General features: G+C 37.2%; 1 protein-coding gene across 19 annotated transcripts in view; it reads left to right on the top strand.

The window, feature by feature from the left end:
• TMEM117 (transmembrane protein 117) overlaps positions 1 to 26581 on the top strand; it is a 555808-nt gene that overhangs the window by 219052 nt on the left and 310175 nt on the right. The window contains exon 1 of one of the 19 annotated variants that reach the window (XM_028491406.2): positions 12807 to 12881. The exons of 17 other annotated variants lie outside the window; for them this stretch is intronic. In XM_028491406.2, the coding sequence (XP_028347207.1) occupies positions 12874 to 12881 (8 nt within the window). In that variant the 5' untranslated portion in view covers positions 12807 to 12873. Of the gene's footprint in view, positions 1 to 12806; positions 12882 to 26581 lie in introns of those variants that run through there. One more of the 19 variants, XM_028491408.2, reaches the window with a different exon arrangement.

The raw sequence follows: 26581 nt of genomic DNA, 5'->3' as shown, positions 1-26581 counted from the left end.
GGGGACAGTTTTGAGAATAGAAAGGGAATTTTTATTAATAACTAAGCTGAGATGAGTGTCAACTTGGGTTGTGTAAATTGGAATATATGGGCAGCATAATGATAGTTTTTATTTATTAAATACACATCATTAGTCATTTCTTAGTTAATATCAGAAATAAATTCATAGATCCTATAAAAACAAGCTTACAAAGGCTCAGTCATGCAAATGCTATGAGAAAAGTTAAGTGTTTAACAAAAAAGAAAGAAATGAAAATAAATAGTTATTGAATGCTTATTTGTTAGGCATCATCTCACTCAGTCATAGATATAAAGCTCAGAGAGATGGAAATTCCTCAAGGCTTCATTGCTAGCAAGTAAGAGATATAAATGAGGCTTTAATTCCAGATCCGTCTGACTTGGGACTTTATCAGAATATACATTGACAGTCTGGTATTAAAGCAGAAAGATATATAATAACTGCATTTAAGTAAATACTGTGATTCTTAAAATAATTCACAGTGTCTCAGAAACAGCAAGAGAATTTCAGAGGAAGAGGTAAACTGAACCTCTCCATGAAGGTTGAAGTCTCTCTTCCTGGAATCCTTCAGAACATGGGCGCATCCCTTACTCTGAGTTAATTTAGAACAAAAAATGGAAAGGGATGCAAGCTATTATCCATGTACACTCATGCATTATTTTTTCTTAGTCCATTTCTTCTTTACTCCAAAGGTCCATTCAATTATCTCAGAAATTGAGTGTTTTCAATTAACCCTTGCCTCGTGCTTTTTCCATGGTGATAAATGCTGATTTCTTTTTTTTAATGTGCTAGACCTTTTTCTTTTTCTCTTATTTTTATTGGAGTATAATTGCTTTACAGTGTGTGTTAGTTTCTGCTGTGCAACGAAGTGAATCAGCTATATGTATACCTAGAGTCTGTCATACAGAGTGAAGTAAGTCAGAGAAAAATATCGTATATTAATGCATATATGTGGAATCTAGAAATATGGTACAGATGAACCTATTTGCAGGGCAGGAATAGAGATGCAGACGTAGAGAACAGATGTGTGGACACAGTGGGGGGAAGGGAGGGTGGGATAAATTGGGAGATTAGGTTTGACATAAATACACTACCATGTGTAAAATAGATAGCTAGTGGGAACATGTGGTATAGCACAGGGAGCTCAGCTCAGTGCTCTTTGATGACCAAGATGGGTGGGTTTGGGGATGGGTAGGAGGAAGGTCCAAGAGGGAGGGGATATAGGTATATGTAATGCTGATTTCTTAAAGTGGCTCACTGGTAACCTTGACTCTATGTAAGAAACTAGACTAAGGTTACTTTGTGATTCCCATCTTGAACCTGAGCTATGCTCTCCCATTAAGTTTTGGTCAAGACTGGGCACATCTGAAGAATGATGGTGATGTTGCATGAGGAATAGGGGAGCTGGTGACCTTGAATCTGGGAACATAGTGCTGGCTAGGGAACATAGTGCTTGTTATAGTCAGACCTCTGTTTTCAAATCCCTATTCAGGCATGCAGTAGCTGTGTGGCTTTGGGAAAATTACTTCACTTCTCTGTGCAGGGCTGGCTTCAAGGATGTGTGGTCTATTCAGTTACACAGGGCCTGGTGCTCAGGAGGACTCTGCCCTTGGTTTAATGCTCTGCCCTCCCTATCTTGAAATTTGTAGTATTTTTTGAACAAGAAGCCTTACATCTTCATTTTGCACTAGGCCTCAAATTATGTAACAGGTCTTGTTTCTAATTTGTTTTATTCATTTATAGAACAGGGCTAGTGACATTTTTCTTCACCTTAGGGTGCATAGGATCCTCCTAGGAAAGGGTATGCCAGCAGGAAGGTAGGGTCAGGCAATGGGCTTAACCCAAACTGTTTAATTCATTAAAAAGGAAGCTTGAACTTGGCCATTATGTGGTATTTACTCCTCTCGGTGTCTGTTGGTTTAGCTAGCTGTCGACATGTGCCATGGGTGGGAAGTGGGCAAATAAAAGTGCTCTTTTAAATGAGGATATCTAGGAGACATTAGAAGCACAAGGCAAACGTGTATGGAAAAACCATCACGTAGTACGACATGAATATTAGGGAAGTTTCTCTTTACTTCAGCAAAGCTGGGCTGTGGTCCCACCATGTTAGTTCTGGCATCTTGGCATCGGCACCATAGCTTGGTGGACTGGCTTTGGCCGAGTGCCAGTGGCAGTGCCGGCAGTGCTGGTAAATTTCCCTCTGAGGTTTTAAAGGGGCTTAGAGAGCCAAGCAGCAGACACACCCACCACCACTACCACCACCACAGAAATGAACTGACATCATCATGGGAGGAAGAGGGGGAGAATGGCAGACGTCAGGTGGCTCCTTAGGCACTGTATTAAAAACACAGGTGAGAAATTTTCTGAACACTCTGAGAAATAATTGGAATGGATTTTGTAAAGGGCTAGAGGTACTTTAAAAGCTAGTGAGGGGGCTTCCCTGGTGGCGCAGTGGTTGCGCGTCCGCCTGCCGATGCAGGGGAACCGGGTTCAGTGGTTGAGAGTCCGCCTGCCGATGCAGGGGACGCGGGTTCGCGCCCCGGTCCGGGAGGATCCCACGTGCCGCGGAGCGGCTGGGCCCGTGAGCCATGGCCGCTGAGCCTGCGCGTCCGGAGCCTGTGCTCCGCAACGGGAGAGGCCACGGCAGAGGGAGGCCCGCATACCACAAAAAAAAAAAAAAAAAAAAGCTAGTGAGGAAGTGGCATCGGAGAAAGGTGGGTTGTTGATAAAATTAAGACCTGTGTTGTATTCTGAGTTAGTGTGCTCTGTGACATATAGGTTACCTCGACAAATGAGCCTCCTTTATTACTATTAATTAATGTTGGGAATTATTGTATTTCAGTTATATATTAGGCAGTATAACTTTCTAGCAAATCATAATCTGAACACCAAAAGCAAGGAAAAAAAACAACTCAATAAAAATGTTACTAATTCATCCCTTCTTTATAAAAAATAATAATGGCTTATTCCTGTGGTGTTTAGGAAGGTTTTTATTTCTTGCTCACACCTCATGGCTCATGAAGTTGAAGGCCATTTAGTATGCAAGTGAAGGATTCTGTTCATGAGCCTACGTTTATACGGTAGAATTAAATATGAATAGCAAATCAACACACATTCCCAATTAGCCAATACTCAATGTATTTGAGTAATCAGTGTCCACAAAAATATGTTGATTTTTGGTAATGCATGGTTAAAAAGAGTTGTCTTCTTAGCAGTTGAACTTTGTTATTGAGATCAGTGATGGATAAAAGAGCTGATTGTGGATTCACTGTAGAAAGTTGTAAAATAGTGAGCCCAATGGATGAGACAATGACAACAAAAATAAAATCCACTACCCACTTCTAGGAACCAAAGTAAAGACGGGACTTAAATTAAACTATTGGTTTGACACTTTGTACAATGTATTTTTAAAAAACGCGGTACTAAAAAGCAGATTTCTCAGTCTGCAGTGCCTGCCATGGAGAAGAAATATGCCATTTAACAAGTACTTTGCCCAGGTGTTTTTGCTTCTACCAGTTGGCAACTGCAGAAGGTAGCACTGTCTTATACTCACCAGGAGACATTACAAGTTCCCAGGGAGTTAAATAGAAGATATCCAGGCATGCTCAGCAGGAATGAAGCTTTAATATTCTTAACCTGCTGAAGGCAGTGGAAAGTGTGCATTAGAACAGTTGCTCAAATGAGTCACACTTATATCTCCCTCCTAACCTGTTTCTTTACAAGGCTACTCTGAAGCTGGCATTTCCACAGGTACAACTTGCTGCAAACAGGTCAAGAACACTGCTCTGAATTTTTGCGAAACTTAGCTTTGTTTTCATTTAATGTTTGAACCATTTTGGTTTATAGCCTATGTGAGAATATTTACCAAAAGACTTTTTGGGGGGCTTACTTTGGAATGGTCCCAGCTAAATTTATTACTTAGAAATGTAAACAATGGCTTGAACTATACACTTTCTACCCTTTAAGTGACCAGATACAATGTCACACTTCAGCCCTGAGCTTGGTTAATTCACTGCACCTTTATGTTGATTGGAAGGAGATGACTCCTGTAGGATTTTGCTCTCATTTTGAAATACCGTCTGCTAAATTACCAAATTATGTTCTAAGCATTTTTTTTTTAAGTTAAGGGTTAACTTCTAAGAACAACTTAGAAACATTAAGATAATTTCACTTGCAGTCGTACCTTGAAAAAGAGGCAAAATATTACTGCTTCATGATTTTGGCAGAGTATTTCAAACTAAACAAACAGCACTATTTCATTTTTTTAACATCTTTATTGGAGTATAATTGCTTTACAATGGTGTGTTAGTTTCTGCTGTATAACAAAGTGAATCAGCTACATGTATAGATATATCTGCATATCCCCTCCCTCTTGCGTCTCCCTCCCACCCTCCCTATCCCACCCCTCTAGGTGGTCACAAAGCACTAAGCTGATCTTCTTTGCTATGCGGAAACAGCACTATTTTATTATTCCATTTGCTGACAATTCCTGGTTCCTGGTACATATCTTAAATTTTATTAGTCATAAAAAATATATTCTTCTCAAAGACATAGCTTTAGAAATTCCCTGATACTGAAATATGTTGTTATACTTACAGTACACAAATCCAAAGAAACTTGAGGGACAAAAAACCCAATAATTCCTTGACATTTCCTATAAACAAGTAATTCAAAAGAAATGTAAAATCAAGGGACAAAATTCAGAAAGGAAAATTATAGGAAGTAAATAATCATAAGTTATGTGTTGATAAAAACTCAGAAAAAGGAAATGTAATTATTAGAAATGTTTAATTTTTAATAAAGGAAACACCATTTGTTTAAAAGACATTTTAATGCTATTAGCCCTTTTTTTTTTCTTCAGCTAATGTTTTGCAGGAGCATTCCTCTGGAGCAGAGAGATCTGCCAATTATCCATAAGCATTTAAGATCCCACAGAATTATCTGATTTCTTGTAGAAGTTACTAAAACCATATCAAATAATAGAAAGTGGGTGAGCTGGCTGACAATAGATGTCATGCAACACATATGAAAGAGCTCTTTTTTTTTAACATCTTTATTGGAGTATAATTGCTTTAAAATGCCATGTTAGTTTCTGCTTTATAACAAAGTGAATCAGCTATACATATACATATATTCCCATATCTCCTCCGTTGTGTTAGTTTCTGCTGTATAACAAAGGGGATCAGCTGTATGTATACATATATCCCCATATCACCTCCCTCCCTCCCTCCTTATCCCACCCCTCTAGGTGGTCAAAAAGCACCGAGCTGATCTCCCTGTGCTGTATAGCTGCTTCCTGCTAGCTATCTATTTTATATTTGGTAGTGTATATATGTCAATGTTACTCTCCCACTTCATCACAGCTTACCCTCCCCCCTCTCTGTGTCCTCAAGTCCATTCTCTACGACTGCATCTTTATTCCTGTCCTGCCCCTAGGTTCTTCAGAACCTTTTTTTTTTCTTTTGGATTCCATATATATGTGTCAAGATACGGTATTTGTTTTTCTCTTTCTGACTTGCTTTACTCTGTATGACAGTCTCTAGGTCCATCCACCTCACTACAAATAACTCAATTTCATTTGTTTTTATGGCTGAGCAGTATTCCATTGAATATATGCTCCACATCTTCTTTATCCATTCATCTGTTGATGGACACTTAGGTTGCTTCCATGTCTTGGCTATTGTAAATAGAGCTGCAATGAGAATGTGGTACATGACTTTTTTTGAATTATGGTTTTCTCAGGGTAATGCCCAGTAGTGGGATTGCTGGGTCGTATGGTAGTTCTATTTTTAGTTTTTTAAGGAACCTCCATACTGTTCTCCATAGTGGCTGTATCAATTACATTCCCACCAACAGTGAAAGAGGGTTCGCTTTTCTCCACACCCTCTCCAGCATTTATTGTATGTAGATATTTTGATGATGGCCATTCTGACTGGTGTGAGGTGATACCTCATTGTAGTTTTGATTTGCATTTCTCTAATGATTAGTGATGTTGAGCATCCTTTCATGTGGTTGTTGGCAATCTGTATATCTTCTTTGGAGAAATGTCTATTTATGTCTACTGCCCATTTTTGGATTGGGTTATTTGTTTTTCTGTTATTGAGCTGAATGTGCTGCTTGTAAATTTTGGATATTAATCCTTTGTCAGTTGCTTCGTTTGCAAATATTTTCTCCCATTCTGAGGGTTTTCCTTTTGTCTTTTTTATGTTTTACTTTGCTGTGCAAAAACTTTTAAGTTTCATTAGGTCCCATTTGTTTATTTTTGTTTTTATTTCCATTTCTCTAGGAGGTGGGTCAAAAAGGATCTTGCTGTGATTTATATCATAGAGTGTTCTGCCTATGTTTTCCTCTAAGAGTTTTTATAGAGTCTGGCCTTGCATTTAGGTCCTTAACCCATTTTATTTTTTGTACGGTGTTAGGAAGTGTTCTAATTTCATGCTTTTACATGTAGCTGTCCAGTTTTCCAAGCACCACTTATTGAAAGAGGCTGTCTTTTCTCCATTATATATTCTTGCCTCCTTTATCGAAAATAAGGTGACCATATGTGTCTGGGTTTATCTCTGGGCTTTCTATCCTGTTCCATTGATCTATATTTCTGTTTTTGTGCCAGTACCATACTGTCTTGATTACTGCAGCTTTGTAGTATAGTCTGAAGTCCAGGAGCTTGATTCCTCCAGCTCCGTTTTTCTTTCTCAAGATTGCTTTGGCTATTCGGGGTCTTTTGTGTTTCCATACAGATTATGAAGTTTTTTGTTCTAGTTCTGTGAAAAATGCCAGTGGTAGATTGATAGAGATTGCATTGTATCTGTAGATTGCTTTGGCTAGTAGAGTTATTTTCACAACGTTGATTCTTTCAATCCAAGAACATGGTATATCTCTCCATCTGTTTGTGTCATCTTTAATTTTTTTCCTCAGTGTCTTAGAGTTTTCTGCATGCAGGTCTTTTGTCTCCTTAGGGAGGTTTATTCCTAGGTATTTGATTCTTTTTGTTTCAATAGTATATGGGAGTGTTTCCTTAATTTCTCTTTCAGATTTTTCATCATTAATGTATAGGAATGCAAGAGATCTGCAAACAGTGACAGCTTTACTTCTTCTTTTCTGTTTTGGATTCCTTTTATTTCTTTTTCTTCTCTGATTGCTGTTGGTAAAACTTCCAAAACTATGTTGAATAATAGTGGTGAGAGTGGACAACCTTGTCTTGCTCCTGATCTTAGATGAAATGGTTTCAGTTTTTCAACATTGAGAACAATGTTGGCTGTGGATTTGTCATATATGGCCTTTATTATGTTGAAGTAGGTTCCCCTCTATGCCTACTTTCTGGAGAGTTTTTATCATAAATGGGTGTTGAATTTTGTCAGAAGCTTTTTCTGCATCTATTGAGATGATCATATGGTTTTTCTCCTTCATTTTGTTAATATGGTTTATCACATTGATTCATTTGTGTATATGAAAGAATCCTTGCATTCCTCGGATAAACCCCATTTGATCATGGAGTATGATCCTTTTAATGTGCTGTTGGATTCTATTTGCTAGTATTTTGTTGAGGATTTTTGCAACTATATTCATCAGTGATATTAGCCTGTGGTTTTCTTTCTTTGTGACATCTTTGGTTTTGGTATCAGGGTGTTGATGGCCTCGTAGAATGAGTTTGGGAGTGTTTCTCCCTTTGCTATATTGTGAAAGAGTTTGAGAAGGATAGATGCTAGCTCTTCTCTAAATGTTTGATAGAATTTGCCTGTGAAGCCATCTGGTCCTGGGCAGTTGTTTGTTGGAAAGTTTTTAATCACAGTCTCAATTTCCGTGCTTCTGATTGGTCTGTTTACATTTTCTATTTCTTTCTGGTTCAGTCTCAGAAGGTTGTGCTTTTCTAAGAATTTGTCCATTTCTTCCAGGATTTCCATTTTATTGGCATAGAGTTTCTTGTAGTAATCTTTCACGATCATTTGTATTTCTGCAGTGTCAGTTGTTACTTGTCCTTTTTCATTTCTAATTCTACTGATTTGAGTCTTCTCCCTTTTTTTCTGATGAGTCTGGCTAATGGTATATCAATTTTGCTTCTCTTCTCAAAGAACCAGCTTTTAGTTTTATTGATCTTTGCTATTGTGTCCTTCCTTGCTTTTTCATTTATTTCTGATCTGATCTTTATGATTTCGTTCCTTCTGCTAAATTTGGGAGGTTTTTTTTCTTCTTTCTCTAATTGCTTTAGGTGTACAGTTAGGTTCTTTTTTTGACGATTTTCTTGTTTCTTGAGGTAGGATTGTATTGCTATAAACTTCCCTCTTAGAACTGCTTTTGCTGCATCCCATAGGTTTTGGGTCATCGTGTTTTGATTATCATTTGTTTCTAGATATTTTTTTATTTCCTATTTGATGTCTGCAGTGATCTCTGTGTTATTATGTAGTGTATTGTTTGGCCTCCATGTGTTTGTATTTTACAAATTTTTTCCTGTATTGATATCTAGTCTCATAGCATTGTGGTTGGAAAAGATACTTGATAGTATTTCAATTTCCTTAAATTTACCAAGGCTTGATTTGTGACCCATGATATGATCTATCCTGGAGAATGTTCCATAAGCACTTGAGAAGAAAGTGTATTCTGTTGTTTTGGATGGAATTTCCTATAAATATCAATTAAGTTCATCTTGTTTAATGTATCATTTAAAGCTGTGTTTCCTTATTTATTTTCATTTTGGTTGATCTGTCCATTGGTGAAAGTGGGGTGTTAAAGTCCCCTACTATTATTGTGTTACTGTTGATTTCCCCATTTATGGCTGTTAGCATTTACCTTATGTATTGAGGTGCTCCTTTATTGGGTGCATACATATTTAAAATCGTGATATCGTCTTCTTGGATTGATCCCTTTATCATTACGTAGTGTCCTTCTTTGTCTCTTGTAATAGTCTTTACTTTAAAGTCTGTTTTGTCTGATATGGGAATTGCTACTCCAGCTTTCTTTCGATTTCCATTTGCATGGAATAACTTTTCCATCCCCTCACTTTCAGTCTGTATGTGTCCCTAGGTCTGAAATGGGTCTCTTGTAGACAGCATATATGCAGTCTTCTGTGCTAATGGGTGGGGTTGTGTTCTTGTCTTGCTAGTTGTTTGGTCTGGTGGGTTTTTATCTTGCTCCTTCATCTGCTTTGTGTTTCTCTGTCTTCTCATTTTGCTTAACTTACTGTGTTTGGGGTCTCCTTTTCACAGGCTGCATGTTCATAGTTTCCATTGTTTTCGGTGTCTGCCCCAAGTGGCTAAGGTAGGTTCAGTGAGTTGTGTAGGCTTCCTGGTGGAGGGGACTAGTGCCTGTGTTCTGCTGGATGAGGCTGGATCTTGTCTTTCTGGTGGGCAGGACCACGTCTGGTGGTGTGTTTTGGGGTGTCTGTGACCTTATTATGATTTTAGGCAGGGTCTCTGCTAATGGGTGGGATTGTGTTCCTGTCTTGCTAGTTGTTTGGCATAGGGTGTCCTGCACTGTAGCTTGCTGGTTGTTGAGTGGAGCTGTGTCTTAGAGTTGAGATGGAGGTCTCTGGGAGAGCTTTTGCTGTTCGATATTATGTGCAGCCGGGAGGTCTCTGGTGGACCAATGTCCTGAACTCGGCTCTCCCACCTCAGAGGCACAGGCCTGACATCCGGCCGGAGCACCAAGACCCTCTCAGCCACACGGCTCAGAAGAAAAGGGAGAATAAATAAATAAATAAGATAAAATAAAGTTATCAAACTTAAAAATTAAAAAATTATTAGAAATCGAAAAATTAAAAAGTAATAAACAAAGAAAAAAAGAGAGAAAAAAGAGCACCGAAACCAAAAAAAAAAAAAAAAATCTACTAATGAGAACAAGTGCTAAAAACTGTACTAAAATTAAAGAACAGAATGGACAGAGAGAACCCTAGGAGAAATGGTAAAAGCCAGGCTATACAGACAAAATCACAGAAAGAAGCATACACATACACACTCACAAAAAGAGAAAAACGAAAAAAAAATATATATATATTTATATATTTATTTAAAAAAAGGAAGAGAGCAACCAAATCAGTAAACAAATCTTCCAGTGATAATGCACTCTAAATATTAAAGTAAAATAAACATAAAACCGGAAACAAATTAGATGCAGGAAGCAAACCCCAATCTACAGTTTCTCCCAAAGTCCACCCCCTCAATTTCGGGATGATTCGTTGTCTATTCAGGTATTCCACAGATGCAGGTACGTCAGCTTGATTGTGGTGATCTAATCCGTGCTCCTGAGGCTGCTGGGAGAGATTTCCCTTTGTCTTCTTTGTTCGCACATCTCCTGGGGTTCAGCTTTGGATTTGGCCCCGTCTCTGTGTGTAGGTCGCCTGAGGGCATCTCTTCTTAGCTCAGACAGGACAGGGTTAAAGGAGCAGCTGCTTCGGGGGCTCTGGCTCACTCAGGCCTGGGGGAGGGAGGGGTACGGAATGTGGGGCAAGCCTGCGGTGGCAGAGGCCAACGTGACGTTGCAGCAACCTGAGGTGCACCGTGTGTTCTCCCATGGAAGTTGTCCCTGGATCACGGGACCCTGGCAGTGGCGGACTGCACAGGCTCCCGGGAGGGGAGGTGTGGATAGTGATCTGTGCTTGCACACAGCCTTCTTGGTGGCTGTAGCAGTAGCCTTAGCGTGTCATGCCCGTCTCGGGGGTCTGCGCTGATAGCCGTGCTCACTCCCGCCTCTGGAGCTCATTTAGGCAGTGCTCTGAATCCCCTCATCTCACGCACCCTGAGACAATGGTCTCTTGACTCTTAGGCCGGTCCAGACTTTTTCCCGACTCCCTCCCGGCTAGCCGTGGCACTGTAGCCCCCTTCAGGCTGTGTTCACGCCGCCAACCCCAGTCCTCTCCCTGGGATCTAAGCTCCGAAGCCCGAGCCTCAGATCCCAGCCCCCGCCCACCCCAGTGGGTGAGCAGACAAGCCTCTCGGGCTGGTGAGTGCTGGTCGGCACCGATCCTCTGTGCGGGAGTCTCTCCACTTTGCCCTCTGCACCCTGTCACTGTGCTCTCCTCCACGGCTCTAAAGCTTCCCCCCCACCACCCCCTGTCTCCACCAGTGAAGGGTCTTCCTAGTGTGTGGAAACTTTTCCTCCTTCACAGCTCCCTCCCACTGGTTCAGGTCCCATCCCTATTCTTTAGTCTCTGTTTTTTCTTTTTTCTTTTGCCCTACCCAGGTACGTGGGGAGTTTCTTGCCTTTTGGGAGGTCTGAGGTCTTCTGCCAGCGTTCAGTAGGTGTTCTGTAGGAGTTGTTCCACATGTAGATGTATTTCTGATGTATTTGTGGGAAGGAAGGTGATCTACATGTCCTACTCTTCTGCCGTCTTGAAGGTCTCCCCCTCAAAGAGCTCTTTAACATTGTAGGAAAAGTGACTCTCCTCAGCTGGATATTCCATTTCAACACCATTTATGACACACAGCTTGTTCTTCCGTGGTCAGTCATTTGTGGCAGAGGATATACTCTGTGGGCAACTCAAGAACGTATGAGTGATTGGATGAACCACAGGGAAGGCACTTTCAACTCAACTAACAATATCTTTGCTTTTACATGTTTCAATTCCAATGTTTAAAGATATATCAATATATTTTGAATAAGGCAGATCTGATGAACTCAACATAAGATTTTATAAGACCAAGGGGAGACACTATAATATTCTTCATCCTCAGAGAGGTACTTTTAAAAATGAATTCAAATTAAATGCAATAAAGGAGTTCTTCTGTAAGTATATGCTCGTTTGGTAATTCTGTCCAAGGTACCATTTTAGAACTTTTAAAGCCATATGAGAAACACAATAAATTTTTTTGAATGTCATGCATAAAGATGATAATTTTTAGAAAGAGACTTTTCTGAAAGAGAATAACTTTATATCTAAGCCAGGTTCAGTGAACTATGGCTCATGGGCCAAATCCCACCTGTTTTGGTATGACCCATCAGCTATGAATGGTTTTCTCATTTTTTTTTTAAAGTTAATGTTTATTGAGTATGTATTCCATCCCAGGTGCTACATGTCTTAACTTACTTAATCCTCACTATACTCTTATGAGTTTAGCATTATCATAATCACCATTTATCAATGAGGAAACTGAAACAGAGAGAGCCAGAGTCGCCCAGCTAGTAAGTGACAGAGCCAGGAGATGGGCAGTTTGACTCCAGAATCTGTGATTTCAACCAGCATACTATACCACCTCTGAAACCTAAACTCCCTAGTGTGCTCTCTATGTTCTTTTACCGCTTGCTATATCCTTATTCTTCAATAGCTCTCTCTGTATATCTTTGGCTCTAGACAAATGAAATTCTTTTCCATTGCCAATGTGTCTTCTAATCTGTGCAGGCTGTGGATTGCCACTGAGATTTGTCCCCCTCACTGGAATGCTCTTAACCCATCTCTATCTTTTCAAGTCCTGACTGCCCTTCAAGCACTAGCTGTTGCTAGTAATAACCAAGTAGAAGATGCTCTTCATATTAACACCAAAACTTTTAGCAACCAACTAAACAAAGAAGATATTTACAGAATCATAGGAGAAAATTTGAATAACTGGAATGGTATTCACATTTTTAAATGGCTGAAAAAAAAGAAAAATAATATTTCATGACACACAAAGTATATATGAATGAAATTTCAACGTCCATAAATAAAGTGTTATTGGACTACAGCCATGCTTATTCATTTATGCATTGTCCATTATATATCATCTGTTGTGTGTGGCTGCTTTTATGCTGAAATAGTGGAGTAGAGGTGCTGCATCAGGGACAATCTGTACAAAACCTAAAATATTTACTATCTGGCCCTTTACAGAAAAAGTATGCCAACTCCTGTTCTAAATCACTTAGTTTCTGATCTTGATCTGCAATTGTATAATGAAAAGGTAAGTAGTTTTTGATAGTTAAACTGGACTTTATGTCATAATTATTTATGGGCTAACATTATGAATGCATAATTGTAACATGTTTGATTGTGTTGGCATTTTCATGTTATGTAGTAGGTTCCCAGTAAATATATAGTTTTGAAGACTTGTTTAATTTAGTCATATTTGTCATGTCCCTGAAGCAATTAATGGCCATAAATTTGAAAACAATACATTTGTGAAATCACAAACCATATTTGTGCCTGATTTAACCCAGCTAAGTGTAATCCTAATTAGATGCATGGTGTTCTAGCATTTCTTGTTCACAGTTCATTTTTTATGGTTCTTCTATGCCATGCAGTATTAAAAATATGTGCAAATCTCTATGATAATTCTCACTGAGAGACAGAAGCTTCTGTGATCTGTAATCATCCATTTATACATAAAGAAATTGATTTGTAAAAATCAATAATTAGATAGCCTTGGAATATAAATCTTAGCTTTCTGCTGTAGAATGGCTTTCTTCTGTTGACACCTCTCTAGGTTCTAAGTCTGAGGCTTCCATGATTATTGATTATAATTATTTTTAAAGTTAATGACTCCCTTGTGACTTCTTTCAAGGCTGGAATAAGTCCAAAATGCAAAACTTCTGACTGAGTTAGTAAACAAATAAATGTCTAATCTTATCAAGCAGGTTCTTTACTGGAAGCTGTGTAAATTAGAAGCAGTGTCTCACAATTCCATTAATAAAATCACATCAGCATAATATAATAAGTCACATATATAACAGTGAGGTTTTGGACCCAGCGCCACTGTTACTGTGAGAGGGAGTTAGTTGTATAAATCTTAATCTGAGAAACTATTAAAACCTTTTCAAACAGACAGGGATATGAGAAAAACTTTCCTAGGTAAGACTATTAAAATATTATTTAATTTCTCTTTATGAAATCTTAAGCTGTATATTTGAGATATAAGATCATTTGAACAAAAATGACTATTTGCTTATATGTAAAATAAATAGAATAATTCTCTTAGAATGACATTGATACCATATTAATCTTTATGCTGTTTCATATAAAATCAAAACTGTACACATGCTATTTATGGGGTCTCTGGTAATGTAGAAAATTTGAGTAAGTGTTAGAAAAGGATTTAACAATTAACATTTTTAAACATCTCTTAGTCTAAATTCAGTTTTTTCACTAGGAATATGTGAAACGTAATTGACACTTCTGACCACTTTAAATGACCTCTAAGTGTGTATGAAGTATTTTCTATAGGTTTTATAGCTACTGTTTTCTATAGGTTTTCTGTTTCAAGTCAATCTTTCTATAGGGCTATAGACATAGATATTATAAAATATTTTTCTTTTAAATAAAATAGTAAATATCACATTACCCATTCTTATGTTTTTTTCACAGCATTTATAGATGATTAATCAATAAAATATAGTTGGGGAAAATGAGTTATGTAAAAGTACTTGTAGGAAGTAAAGGAGGAAAGTTAGAAATAATTACAACTATGAAATGATAATTATGTAACATGGTGTTACATGTAAATCTTTAAAGACATTTAAATATACCAACTTACAAGTACAGAATAATGCATTCAACATGCAGGCATGTTATACAGCACAACGATATAGTGAGTACTACCGCCCACATCAAGAATCAGAACACTAGTATCCTGGATCCCTTCAGACATTATTTTGAATTTTGTTTTTATTATTCCCATGCTTTTATTTTAAAATAGTTTTACGGGGAATTCCCTGGAGGTCCATGGTTAGGACTCGGTGCTTTCACTGATGAGGACCAGGGTTTGATCTCTGGTTGGGGAACTAAGATCTCACAAGTTGCACAGCTTGGCCAAAAAAAAACCCCAAAGGTTTTATGTATCATAACCCCCCTCTCCCATTGCCAGTATTGCTTATCTTTGAACTTCTTTTGTAATTTGTTTTTTCTATCCCTGTTACTGTATCTGGTGTTATTTCATTCATTTTCTCTGCAGTAAAATATTCCATTGTGTGACTATACCACAAACTATTTATCCATTATCCTATCATTAGACATATGGGCAAGTTTGTTTTTTCCCCCTATTTTATACTGTGCTGCTATGAATATTAGTGTAAGCATCTTTTGACATTTGCAAAAGTTTCTCTAGGGCATATAATGAAGAAGAGTAGTTTAAGCTATGGAAGATCATAGTTTACTCAAATAATGACTTTACCATATAATGACACATTGTTTTTAAAAATACTTATGCAAATTTATCACCAGCAACATTCCATTTCATCCACATCCTCACTAGCACTTGGTATTGTCAGAATTCTTAACTTGTGCTAATCTATTGGGTGTCAAATGATCTCATTATAGTCTTAATTTTCATTTCCCTAATTACTAATGAGAGTGAACATCTTTATATTTTTATTACTTTTGCATATTTCTTCGTTCATGAAATATCTTGTGTCTTGTCATGTCTTTTGTCTATTTTTTCCCTCCCTATTGGGTTATTATCTTTTTCTTATTGATTTGTATTAAAACACATTTTCCTAAATAAAATTACCCTCAAGTACAACAAAAGATACCAGCAAAATGTTTTGGAATCCAACAGGGCTTCAAAAAATTATGTGGATTCTGTAAAGCAGTGATAATTTTTATTTATTTAAAATGGTCTCCAACAAGAGAATGCTCATCTCTGATTAAATATTATATTCAAGGGTAGATGATAGACTAAACCATATATATATATTAGTTAGAAATATGTTTGTGTTTTTTAAACCCAGAGCTAAGAGTGATCTTTCATTCTAAAGCCTTTTAATTCTAATATATATATTATTGGGACAAGCTGAGTACTAAACTTGGCTTGACGCTTTTATTTTATGTTAATTAATTATCATTTTTACTTTGTACTTTGAAAAGTCTTCCAATATCCATTGAATTAAAAAGTTCAGCATGATAACTACTTATCATATCTTTAGGTCTTTTTTATTTTTAATGCTCTTGCCAGTAGTATATCATCATGCCATTGTCAATGGTAACGTAGTATCAATAAAAAAGCTACTTAAACACTATTATATTAATTATTGTAATTATTTAAAATACAACTTTAAAATCCAATTGTGCTCTAAAGTGATATTTCAACTGTAAGAGGAGAGTGTATTCTTTGAAGCATGACCTTTCCCTGTTAGGTGTTTTTCGTTCTTTCCTTCATCTGTATCAGAGAAGGTCACTATCTGGGGATAATTATTCACTTCACCTTTTCTACCTGGTGAGATGGCTTGCATTCCCAAGACCTTTTTTTTTCAGTGCTTCTCACTGGATCTCAGGCCCCTATGCTACGTCTAATTTATTCGTTGACTTCATATGTTTACAGTAGCATAACAATGACTGTTTTGGATTCAGTGCCGAAAATATTCTCCATGCTGTTGCTTCCTATATAAAAGAGCACTCTGCTTTGCTGGTATCATCAGACATTTAAACCAGTGCTCCCCAGATGGGGTGAGAGTTCATCTTAAATCCAGTTTCTGAGGAGTAAGGAAACTTTATATGGGAGAACTTCTCTGAGACTTTTGCTTCTCTGTACCATCTAATATTAGCAGAATTTCTGAAAATTACATTCAGCGGTTGCTGTGTCTAAGGTGATTGTGAAGATTAAATGATGTCAGTGCCTGACATGGAGTTAGTGTTCATTAAGTGTTACCAATGAAGAAAATGATATTGCTTCTATATTATTTACAAATTTGATGCATACCATGTTTTTCTATTAATTCATAAGCCTGCCTTACTAAACCTCTGTTTTAAATATGAACAGCTCTTATTTTATAGTTTTTGAGGGGCTACCTTTGTACTTGTATTATTACCCATAATCAGATGAAAACTAATTTGACAGAGACTTTGTCTCATTTCACAGGTAATAAATGCTTGATAAATATCGTTTTGGTTAAATAGTAAAGGATCCATGTGTATTTATGTCATAACCACAAATTTAAGAAATGTAGTTAGCCAGTAAAAATATAGCATGTATTCACTTGAACTTTTAAATAAAAATTGTATTTATAAAGCCATTATCATTTCAAAGTGGCTAGTGGTTCTGGGAGCTCTGTTATAACCACATTCTCTGGTTCACTATCACTAAATTATCCATGGGGAGCTTGATCTGAGTATACTTTCAAAAGTGCATCACCTCCAGTTTTCTCTTGCAGGGATTCAAGAGTCCATTTTCAACAACACACAAAATAGATGGAGAAAGATATATTAGGGGAAAGCAAAATGGTGCTTTCTAACCTGTGAAAGACAGTTGCTAATAGTAAATTTTAGCCCATGTATATTACCTCACTGAATCTGTACTACTTCAGAATTATATAAGTTCTCTTTTCACTGGAATAGAGAAGTGATCTTCTTTATCCCCATGCCTAATTACTTCTGAATATAACAATTTTAAAGTGTGTAAACATATTTTTGTCCCCTTCCTGTGGCTATCTTTTCCAGAGAGAAGAAAGAGAAGAAATAAAGTAGAGGTTATTTTAAAATTGTAACTTCTTCCGGAGTCACAGTTTTTGGAGTGAGAGAAAGAGAGAGAGAGAGAGAGATTAAATTTTCCCTAAAGCCATTATGGCATGCCCTAATTCTAGCCTGTCTTTTTATTGACATCATCTTTGTCAGACCTAATTTTGCTAAAGTAATCTTTATTATAGTCTTTTCTATGGATTTCAAGATAATCTCTCAGGTTACTCTGCAATATGAAGTTCTAAATTGCATGAATTCTTCTCCTTTACCAAAGTTCCCTTCTATAAGTCATCTAAAGAACAATTTACTCCCAAGCATCAGTTTTAACAAAGAAGAGTGATCCAGAAAGCTAACAGCAGGGGAAAATGGAGCTAGTCTCTGCCATACTTTTATTTCAGTAGGATACTGAATGTTTAAAATGCTTTGGCTTGGGGTATCCTGGATGTTGCTCCCAACTCTTGACTTCTGCTTACATCCTACTTTGGTCCTGTTTTCCATTCCAAAGCTAGGTTTGTTCTCCATTCTGCCTTCATACTCAGATTCTATTCAGATTCAGACTTGCTTGACTTTCTCTGCTTCTGGCTCAAATCCCAAACAAAAATCTATCTGGATAGATTAGAGGTTCAGATGTTTGAGGGCCATTTGTAGGCAGCTGTGTTGTGTAATTGAGATTTTGGTGATTCTTACAATATCAAACAAAATAGTGAAGCCCAATTTTCCCCCCAGTTTATTGAGAAATAATTGACATACATCACTGTGTAAGTTTAAGGCATACAACATGATGGTTTGATTTACATATATTGTAAAATGATTACCACAATAGGTTCAGCTATTATCTTATCATCTCATCTCATACAGGTACAATAAAAAGAGAAGATGAAGAAAAAAAGAAAAAAAATTTCTCCTTGTAATGAGACCTCAAGATTTATTCTCTTAACAACTTACCTATATATCATACAGCAGTGTTAACTATAGTCATCATGTTGTACATTACATCCCTAATACTTATTTATTTTATGACTTGGAGTTTGTACCTTTTGACCACCTTTCTCCAGTCCTCCCACTCCCCACTGGTAACCACAAATCTGATCTCTTTTTCTATGAGGTTTTTTTTTTAATTCCACATATAAGTGAGATCATGCAGTATTTGTCTTTCTCTGTCTGACTTATTTCACTTAGCATAATGCCTTCAAGATCCATCTTTGCTGTCACAAATGGTAGGATTTCCTCATTTTTTATGGCTCAATAATATTCCATTGTGCATATATATATATATAAACCCCACAGTTTCTTTACCCATTCATCCATCAATGGACACTTAGTTGTCTCCATGTCTTGACTATTGTTAATAATTGAAGGACAATTTTTAAAAATCGTTTTCAGTTTTGTCATTGTAATGCATGAACACAGTATATGAGGCCAAACAATACTTTTGGGTCATTATTACAACAACCAAGATCAATTCTTGAGTCTTGTTTCCCAAGGCCAACAACTTTTGTCTCATTTTAATTAAATTAACAAGTATTATTTATATTATTATGACTTTATAAATAATATTGATTGGTAATATAGATCTCTTCCTATTCTAACTCTTTTTACTTTTGTCTGTGCCATACATACTTTAGTTCCAAATTACATCTTATTATGTTACTAATTTTACCAACAAAATGTAACTCAGATTTTTAATCAACATATTATATTTATGTATAAAATACTCTTTTGTCCACTAATTGTCTGAAGGTTTTTGAGCAGGAAGTGTGTTGGACTTTTCTTGTGTGTGCCTTAGAGCAATCTGCTAAATAGTAAAAAGTACTCAGTAAGCACCTTAGTTGATATAACAGAACTTGCAATGTTTTTATTTTCAGTCTTATTATTTTTAAACTGATAAGCTCATAAGCGTATAACATTTTTTTTTAATTAATTTATTTTATTAATTTATTTTTGGATCTGTTGGGACTTTGTTGCTGCGCGTGGGCTTTCTCTAGTTGCAGCAAGAGGGGGCTACTCTTCGTTGCGGTGTGCGGGCTTCTTATTGCGTTGGCGTCTCTTGTTGTTGAGCAGGGGCTCTAGGCACGTGGGCTTCAGTAGTTGCAGCACACAGGCTCGGTAGTTGTGGCTCGTGGGCTCTAGAGCCAGGCTCAGTAGTTGTGGTGCATGGGCTTAGCTGCTCTGCGGCATGTGGGATCTTCCTGGAGCAGGGATCGAATCCGGGTCCCCTGTATTGGCAGGCAGATTCTTAACCACTGCACCACCAGGGAAGCCCTAGGTGTATAGCATTTAAAGATATTTATTTCTTCCTCTTTAATCTGCACATATATTTAGCAAAGGAGCAGTGTGCGTTTTATTTGCTTATAAAGTCCATTTAAGCATCTCTAAACCTATATTATAAAACAGTAGTTCTCAAACATTTTAATATCAGAACCCCTTTACATTCTTAACAATTATTGAGGACCCCAAAGGTTTATTTTAGAAAATTCTGGAAAACATAAGTGTGCCCAAGCACACCATTCCATCAGCTGATAGAGTGATGATGTCACCATATACCACTGAGCCTCAGGAAAACTCCCTGGTACACTTGAGTTAATCAGAATGAAAAGTCAAATAACAGCTTATTTTAGTTATAAAAATAGAGCTAAAAGGGTCTTGGTGTTTCCAGGTACCCCCGGACAATATTTTAGAAACTGCTTGTGTAAAATGTGAAGTGGTAGTAACAAGAAATATTTGTAGATTGGCTTGAAGTTTGCAGTGTGATTTAACAAATGTTTTCTATTTGACTCCCCCCAGTAGCACTGTGAGATTATGATTATGTCATTTTACATGTAAGAAAAATTATATTCAGGGAAATTAAATGATTGGCTCAAGGGAGCTCAACAAGTAAAATTAAACTCAATTCTTCCAACTGCAGAGCCTGTGATTTTTCCATTATAACATATTTCCCCCAAACTTGTGTAACCTGAAAATTCTCCATGAAACTAGGTTAGTTGAGTTATATCTGGTTCCAGCACAACCTCTGGAGCGTGAGACTGATTAGAATCAGAGCTGAAGTCTCCATTAAACTTTTGAGAGATCCTGTGATGTCTCATCTAGCTGGTGCTGGGTGACACCTGAAAGGAAGATTTTGTTCATGGGTAACCCACAGATTTGGGGGTCTTCGTTAGTTGGATCCTGGGATTATATCTATCTCGAGTCTAAATTTTTGCCTTAGAATGTACCTGTACTTTTCAGAGAGTCCTAATAGGCACAAATGGTTTGTAATTGGGCACCACTCAGGGTCACTGGATACGTGGAGAGACTTGCTAAGATTTTCCTAGGCCCCAGCACTAGACTCAAATGGCTTATGGCCAGGAGCAAAAATATCAGATACTGTTTGCCTGGGAGATGGCCCTGATGTATTTATCTCTTTGGAAGACTGCACTTTCTGTACTGTCTTTAAGCTTTAACCTTTGGGCAAATCAAAATGACAGCACCATACACCCTGTAAATCAAAAAAGAACAGGATCAAAGACCATTCTTTATCTCTGTTGCTGCTCAGGGCTTTGATTCTTCAAGTAATAAACATGAAGAAAATACGGATCACAGGTGTAAGGAATACAGGTATATGCTGGGTAAGAAACTATAAATAACAATGTTAAATTTTCTTTGAAATGAATGAAAAGGAAGGATGGATTTATAGAGATGGTGTAAAAAGCTATTTGACTATTTTCTTTGCTCTGCAGTAAACTGATCTAGTTAGATGAAATAAAATGCCTGCTTTACTGAGAGAAAAATGGTAATATTTTCTAGACTATATCTTTCGTTTGTTTTACTTATCTGCTAAATCAAAGCAAAACACACAAAACAGTAACCATCATAACAAAGCTCTCTTCTGCTGACTGTGAAGAGAAAGTCCCATTTCTTCACTTGGCCTTTAGGTACTTTGTCATTCTTGTGCCCAACTCAAAACCACCATTTCCATGTGGTCACCACTTCTTCAAACAATCACCCCACCACTGTAAGCCAGGTGGGTCTCTGTATTGCTCCAGGCCACAGATTCCCACCTCTGCACTTTTGCTTGTTTGTTTCCTTTGGCTCATAGTACTTCTCCCTCATTTCCTTCCTCCACTGATTTCTACCCATTCTTTGACCCCTTCTTTATCAGTCCAGCGCACAGCAATCTCTTCTAGAACAGGGGTTGGCAAACTTGTTCGGTAAAGACAGTAAATATTTTAGGTTTGGTGGGCCATAAGGTCTCTGGTGCAACTACTCAATTCTGCTGTTGTAGCACAAAAGCAGTCTTAGATAATATTTTAAAAAGTGAGTGTGGCTGTGTTCCAATAAAATCACCTACAAATAACTTGTCATAATTATTTATAAAGGAGCCATAGTGTTCCAACTCTTATCCTTGAGCATCTATTGTGATTAGTGGTCATTTGTCATGTGCTTTCTTCTTTTCTTACTGTTTTCATGTATTTGTCTGATACTTACTCAACTAGACCATAAGCTCCATGAAGACAACCTTATTCTTTATATTCCATACATCTTTCCTGGTACCTTAAACATGACATATATTTAGATATTTGTGATTTACTTAAATACCTTTTTAAATCAAGAAAAAAACCCTGATCCCTCTTTACTTCCATACTGTTGCCTTTTTGTTTGTGTACTAATTCTTAATGTTGCATTTATGTGTTGGTTCTTTGCTGAGTGCAGGCACCAGCCCATGCTGAGTTGTAGTGTATTGCTCTCTATGTTAAGACATATATTAAAGATCAGGATAAATGCTTTGACATGTATCCTAAGAAAAGATTTTATGACTTATTTGCTGACAGAATGGTTATGATGAAACCTCTTGCTTAGCCTGCCAACATAACACTCATTTCTTAGGAGAACAAAGTACCATAGGTTGGCCTCCTGAGAGAAAGCCTGCTGAGTTTCACCATTTAATAAAATAGAGTACACAGTGTAATTTGTACAATGTCAAACTTCAAAGAACAATTTATAACAAGAATGTTTCTATTTACAGCATGCCACTAAGGAAGGGATAATAAAATGTCAAGTTTGACAATGTCCACTGATTGATATTAAGGTCAGAAAGGAAAATATTTCTATCCTCAGCACTGCAGAGTCAGTTGGCACAACGGAGGGCAGAATACAATCAACTTTGTATTCTTTTCAAAATTCAGGCCTTTGGAATGGACAGCAGCCTAGATGTTATATTTACCCAAGAGAAGCTTGAGTAGAAAAACAGAAACAATTGAAAGTTGCATGTTACCAGGTTTTTTCCCCTCTCTGTTATCCTGGAAAAAATTCTGATAAATGTAGTCCAGTCATAAGTTTTTATTCATGCTGTATCATAACAATCTATTTGGATATGTTAGCTGTTCCTTGCAAATACTACACCCACATTCTCTGGCAACAAAGATGGGGTCTGAGAAGATTAATTATAAGCCATGAGATTTGTAGAACTGATGAGGGGGCAAATATAGCTGCCCCAGGTACACAGGAGATACTGAGCTCAGATGCCTCATCTTGGAATATGAATTAGCATGATTCACTGGTAGCAAAGAAAGGTTACTCCAATCACAGTGAAGCATCTGATATGTGTCAGATACTCCTCTTTATAATAAAATAACACAGAGCTAGGTATAGAAATAAGTCATTCTCATATCAGTGTGTGGGATTAAGTGCTCAACTTTGTGAGGCTCTTATTGCATTCTGGATTCTTCACATGTTGATAAAATCATAGAATTTCTGAAAGTATATTTCTCACTCACACCTTCTGTCAATATGTTGCTGTCTCAGAGCAAAACAGTGAGCAGCTAAGCTCAGCCCCATGGCCTAGGTATGAGGCAGGGCTTGAAACCTAGAACTGGGAGCTTTCCTGAGTGACGTATGATGAGATCAACTCACCTAGGAGATGGAGGACGGTGTGCTTTAATGCTGGCTTATGTAGATGACATTACTTTATCACCACCTAGGGAACACCCAGAGGCATTGAACACCCAGAGGCATTGAAATTGCATCACCTTTCACCCCACATGTAAGAGTGTGGTATTGCCAATAGAATAACCATTGTGGAAGCCAATTCACAGGAACAAAAATGTTGAAATCATTCAAAAGTAGCCACACACAATAGAAAACCAGATAATGCAAGCTGTGTAGAAGAGTTTCAGCACTTTCCACATAGAGACTGAGAGGATGAGTATTAGTTTCTCACTTTTTTTTTCTGCTAAAGTTATTGAACTTGAATGCTAAGCCAGGGGACAGACATGAACAGAATAAGATAACCCCCGTGCACATGGAGCGTACATTACAACCAAATAACTTTGTGGTTATGATGTTTTTAGGTGCTGCAAAGGAGGAGTAAAAGTGCTTTGAAAGTCTATAATAAGGGAAATTGACCTGACCTAGTTTGGAGCAGGGTTGGGGGCAGGAAAGTTCTACTGAAGCAGTGACATTTATATTGCAGTCTGAAAGATGACCAGAAATTAGACTGAGATGGGGATAAGAAGAGAGGGCAAGTGTTCCAGGGAGAGGGAGAGAGCCTTTGAAAATTCAAGATGAGCATGATAAAGTTCTGAATCTACAAGAATGTTGGTATGGCTTCAAGCTGGATTAAGCTACATTATTGTATTCTGAAGAAAGAATAACACAATAGATTTTCTCATGTTATTTGAATTAAATTATTTATCCCCAACTCCCTATAGTATATAAATCCAAAAAACTCTTTTCTTTCTCATTTTGGTATTTCTAATTATTACCACTTTCATCAATCCCATTTTTATCATTACTCTTATAATTGTACAATTTTTCTAAGTTTATGAAGTGTTTTTACATATTTTTACATGTATCGTTCAATTCTCACAATTAATATGAATAAGAATCATAGAGAGCAGAAGCAAGAAGAACTACAATCCTACGGCCTGTGGAACAAAAACCACATTCACGGAAAGATAGACAAGATGAAAAAGCAGAGGGCTATGTACCAGATGAAGGAACAAGATAAAAGCCCTGAAAAACAACTAAGTGAAATGGAAATAGGCAATTTCCAGATAAAGAATTCAGAATAATGATGGTGAAGATGATCCAGGACCTCGGAAAAAGAATGGAGGCAAAGATTGAGAAGATGCAAGAGATGTTTAACAAAGACCTAGAAGAATTAAAGAACAAACACCTAGAAGAATTAAAGAACAAACAAACAGAGATGAACAATACAATAATTGAAGTGAAAAATACACTAGAAGGAATCAATAGCAGAATAACTGAGGCAGAAGAACGGGTAAGTGACCTGTAAGACAGAATGGTGGAATTCACTGCTGTGCAACAGAATAAAGAAAAAAGAATAAAAAGAAATGAAGACAGCCTAAGAGACCACTGGGGCAACATTAAATGCAACAACATTTGCATTATAGGGGTCCCAGAAGGAGAAGAGAGAGAGAGAGAGGACCCGAGAAAAAGTTTGAAGAGATTATAGTCAAAAACTTCCCTAACATAGGAAAGGAAAGAGCCACCCAAGTCCAGGAAGCACAGAGAGTCCCATACAGGATAAACCCAAGGAGAAACATCCTGAAACACATAGTAATCAAATTGGTAAAAATTAAAGACAAAGAAAAATTATTGAAAGCCGCAAGGGAAAAACGACAAATAACATAAAAGGGAGCTCCCATAAGGTTAACAGCTGATTTCTCAGCAGAAACTCTACAAGCCAGATGGCATTGGCATGATATACTTAAAGTGATGAAAGGGAAGAATCTACAACCAAGATTACTCTACCAGGCAAGGATCTCATTCAGATTCTATGGAGAAATCAAAAGCTTTACAGGCAAGCAAAAGCTAAGCGAATTCAACACCACCAAACCAGCCCTACAGCAAATGCTAAAGGAACTTCCCTAAGTGGGAAACACAAGAGAAGAAAAGGACCTACAAAAACAAACCCAAACAATTAAGAGAATGGTCATGGGAACATACATATTGATAATTACCTTAAACGTGAATGGATTAAATGCTCCAACCAAAAGACACAGTCTTGCTGAATGGATACAAAAATAAGACCCATATATATGCTATCTACAAAAGACCCACTTTAGATCTAGGGACACATAAAGACTGAAACCGAGGGGATGGAAAAAGATATTCCATGCAAATGGAAATCAAAAGGAAACTGGAGTAGCAATACTCATGTCAGACAAAATAGACTTTAAAATAAAGAATGTTACAAGAGACAAGGAAGGACATTATATAATGATCAAGGGATCAATCCAAGTAGAAGATATAAAAATTATACATATATATGCACCCAGCATAGGAGCACCTCAATACATAAGGCAATGGCTAACATCTCTCAAAAAGGAAACTGACAGTAAGACATTAATAGTGGGGGACTTTAACACCTCATTTACACCAATGGACAGGTCATCCAAACAGAAAATTAATAAGGAAACACAAGCTTTAAATGACACAACAGACCAGATTGATTTAACTGATATATATAGGACATTCCATTCCAGATCATTGAAGAAATCAAAGAGGAAATCAAAAAAATACCTAGAGACAAATGACAATGAAGACCCAAGACCCAAAACCTATGGGATGCAGCAAAAGCAATTCTAAGAGGGAAGTTATAGCTATACAAGCCTACCTCAAGAAACAAGAAAAATCTCAAATAAACAATCTATCCTTACACCTAAAGGAACTAGAGAAAGAACAAACAAAACCCAAAGTTAGCAGAAGGAAAGAAATAAAGATCAGAGCAGAAATAAATGAAATAGAAACAAAGAAAACAATAACAAAGATCAATAAAACTGAAAGCTGGTTCTTTGAGAAGATAAACAAAATTGATAACCATCAGCCAGACTCATCAAGAAAAAGAGGAAGAGGACTCAAATCAATAAAATTAAAAAAGAAAAAGGAGAAGTTACAACAGACACTGCAGAAATACAAAGCATCCTAAGAGACTACTACAAGCAACTCTATGCCAATAAAATGGACAACTTGGAAGAAATGGAAAAATTCTTAGAAAGGTATAACCTACCAAGACTGAACCAGGAAGAAACAGAGAATGTGAACACACCAATCACAAATAATGAAATTGAAACTATGATTTAAAATCTTCCAACAAACAAAAGTCCAGGACCAGATGGCTTCACAGGTGAATTCTATCAAACATTTAGAGAAGAGCTAACACCCATCCTTCTCAAACTCTTCCAAAAAATTGCAGAGGAAGGAACACTCCCAAAC

This window comes from Physeter macrocephalus, chromosome 6 (genome assembly GCF_002837175.3).
Source record: "Physeter macrocephalus isolate SW-GA chromosome 6, ASM283717v5, whole genome shotgun sequence".
NCBI lineage: Eukaryota > Metazoa > Chordata > Mammalia > Artiodactyla > Physeteridae > Physeter > Physeter macrocephalus.
Note: the sequence above shows the minus strand (reverse complement) of the source record. Positions and strands in the feature narration are given on the sequence as shown.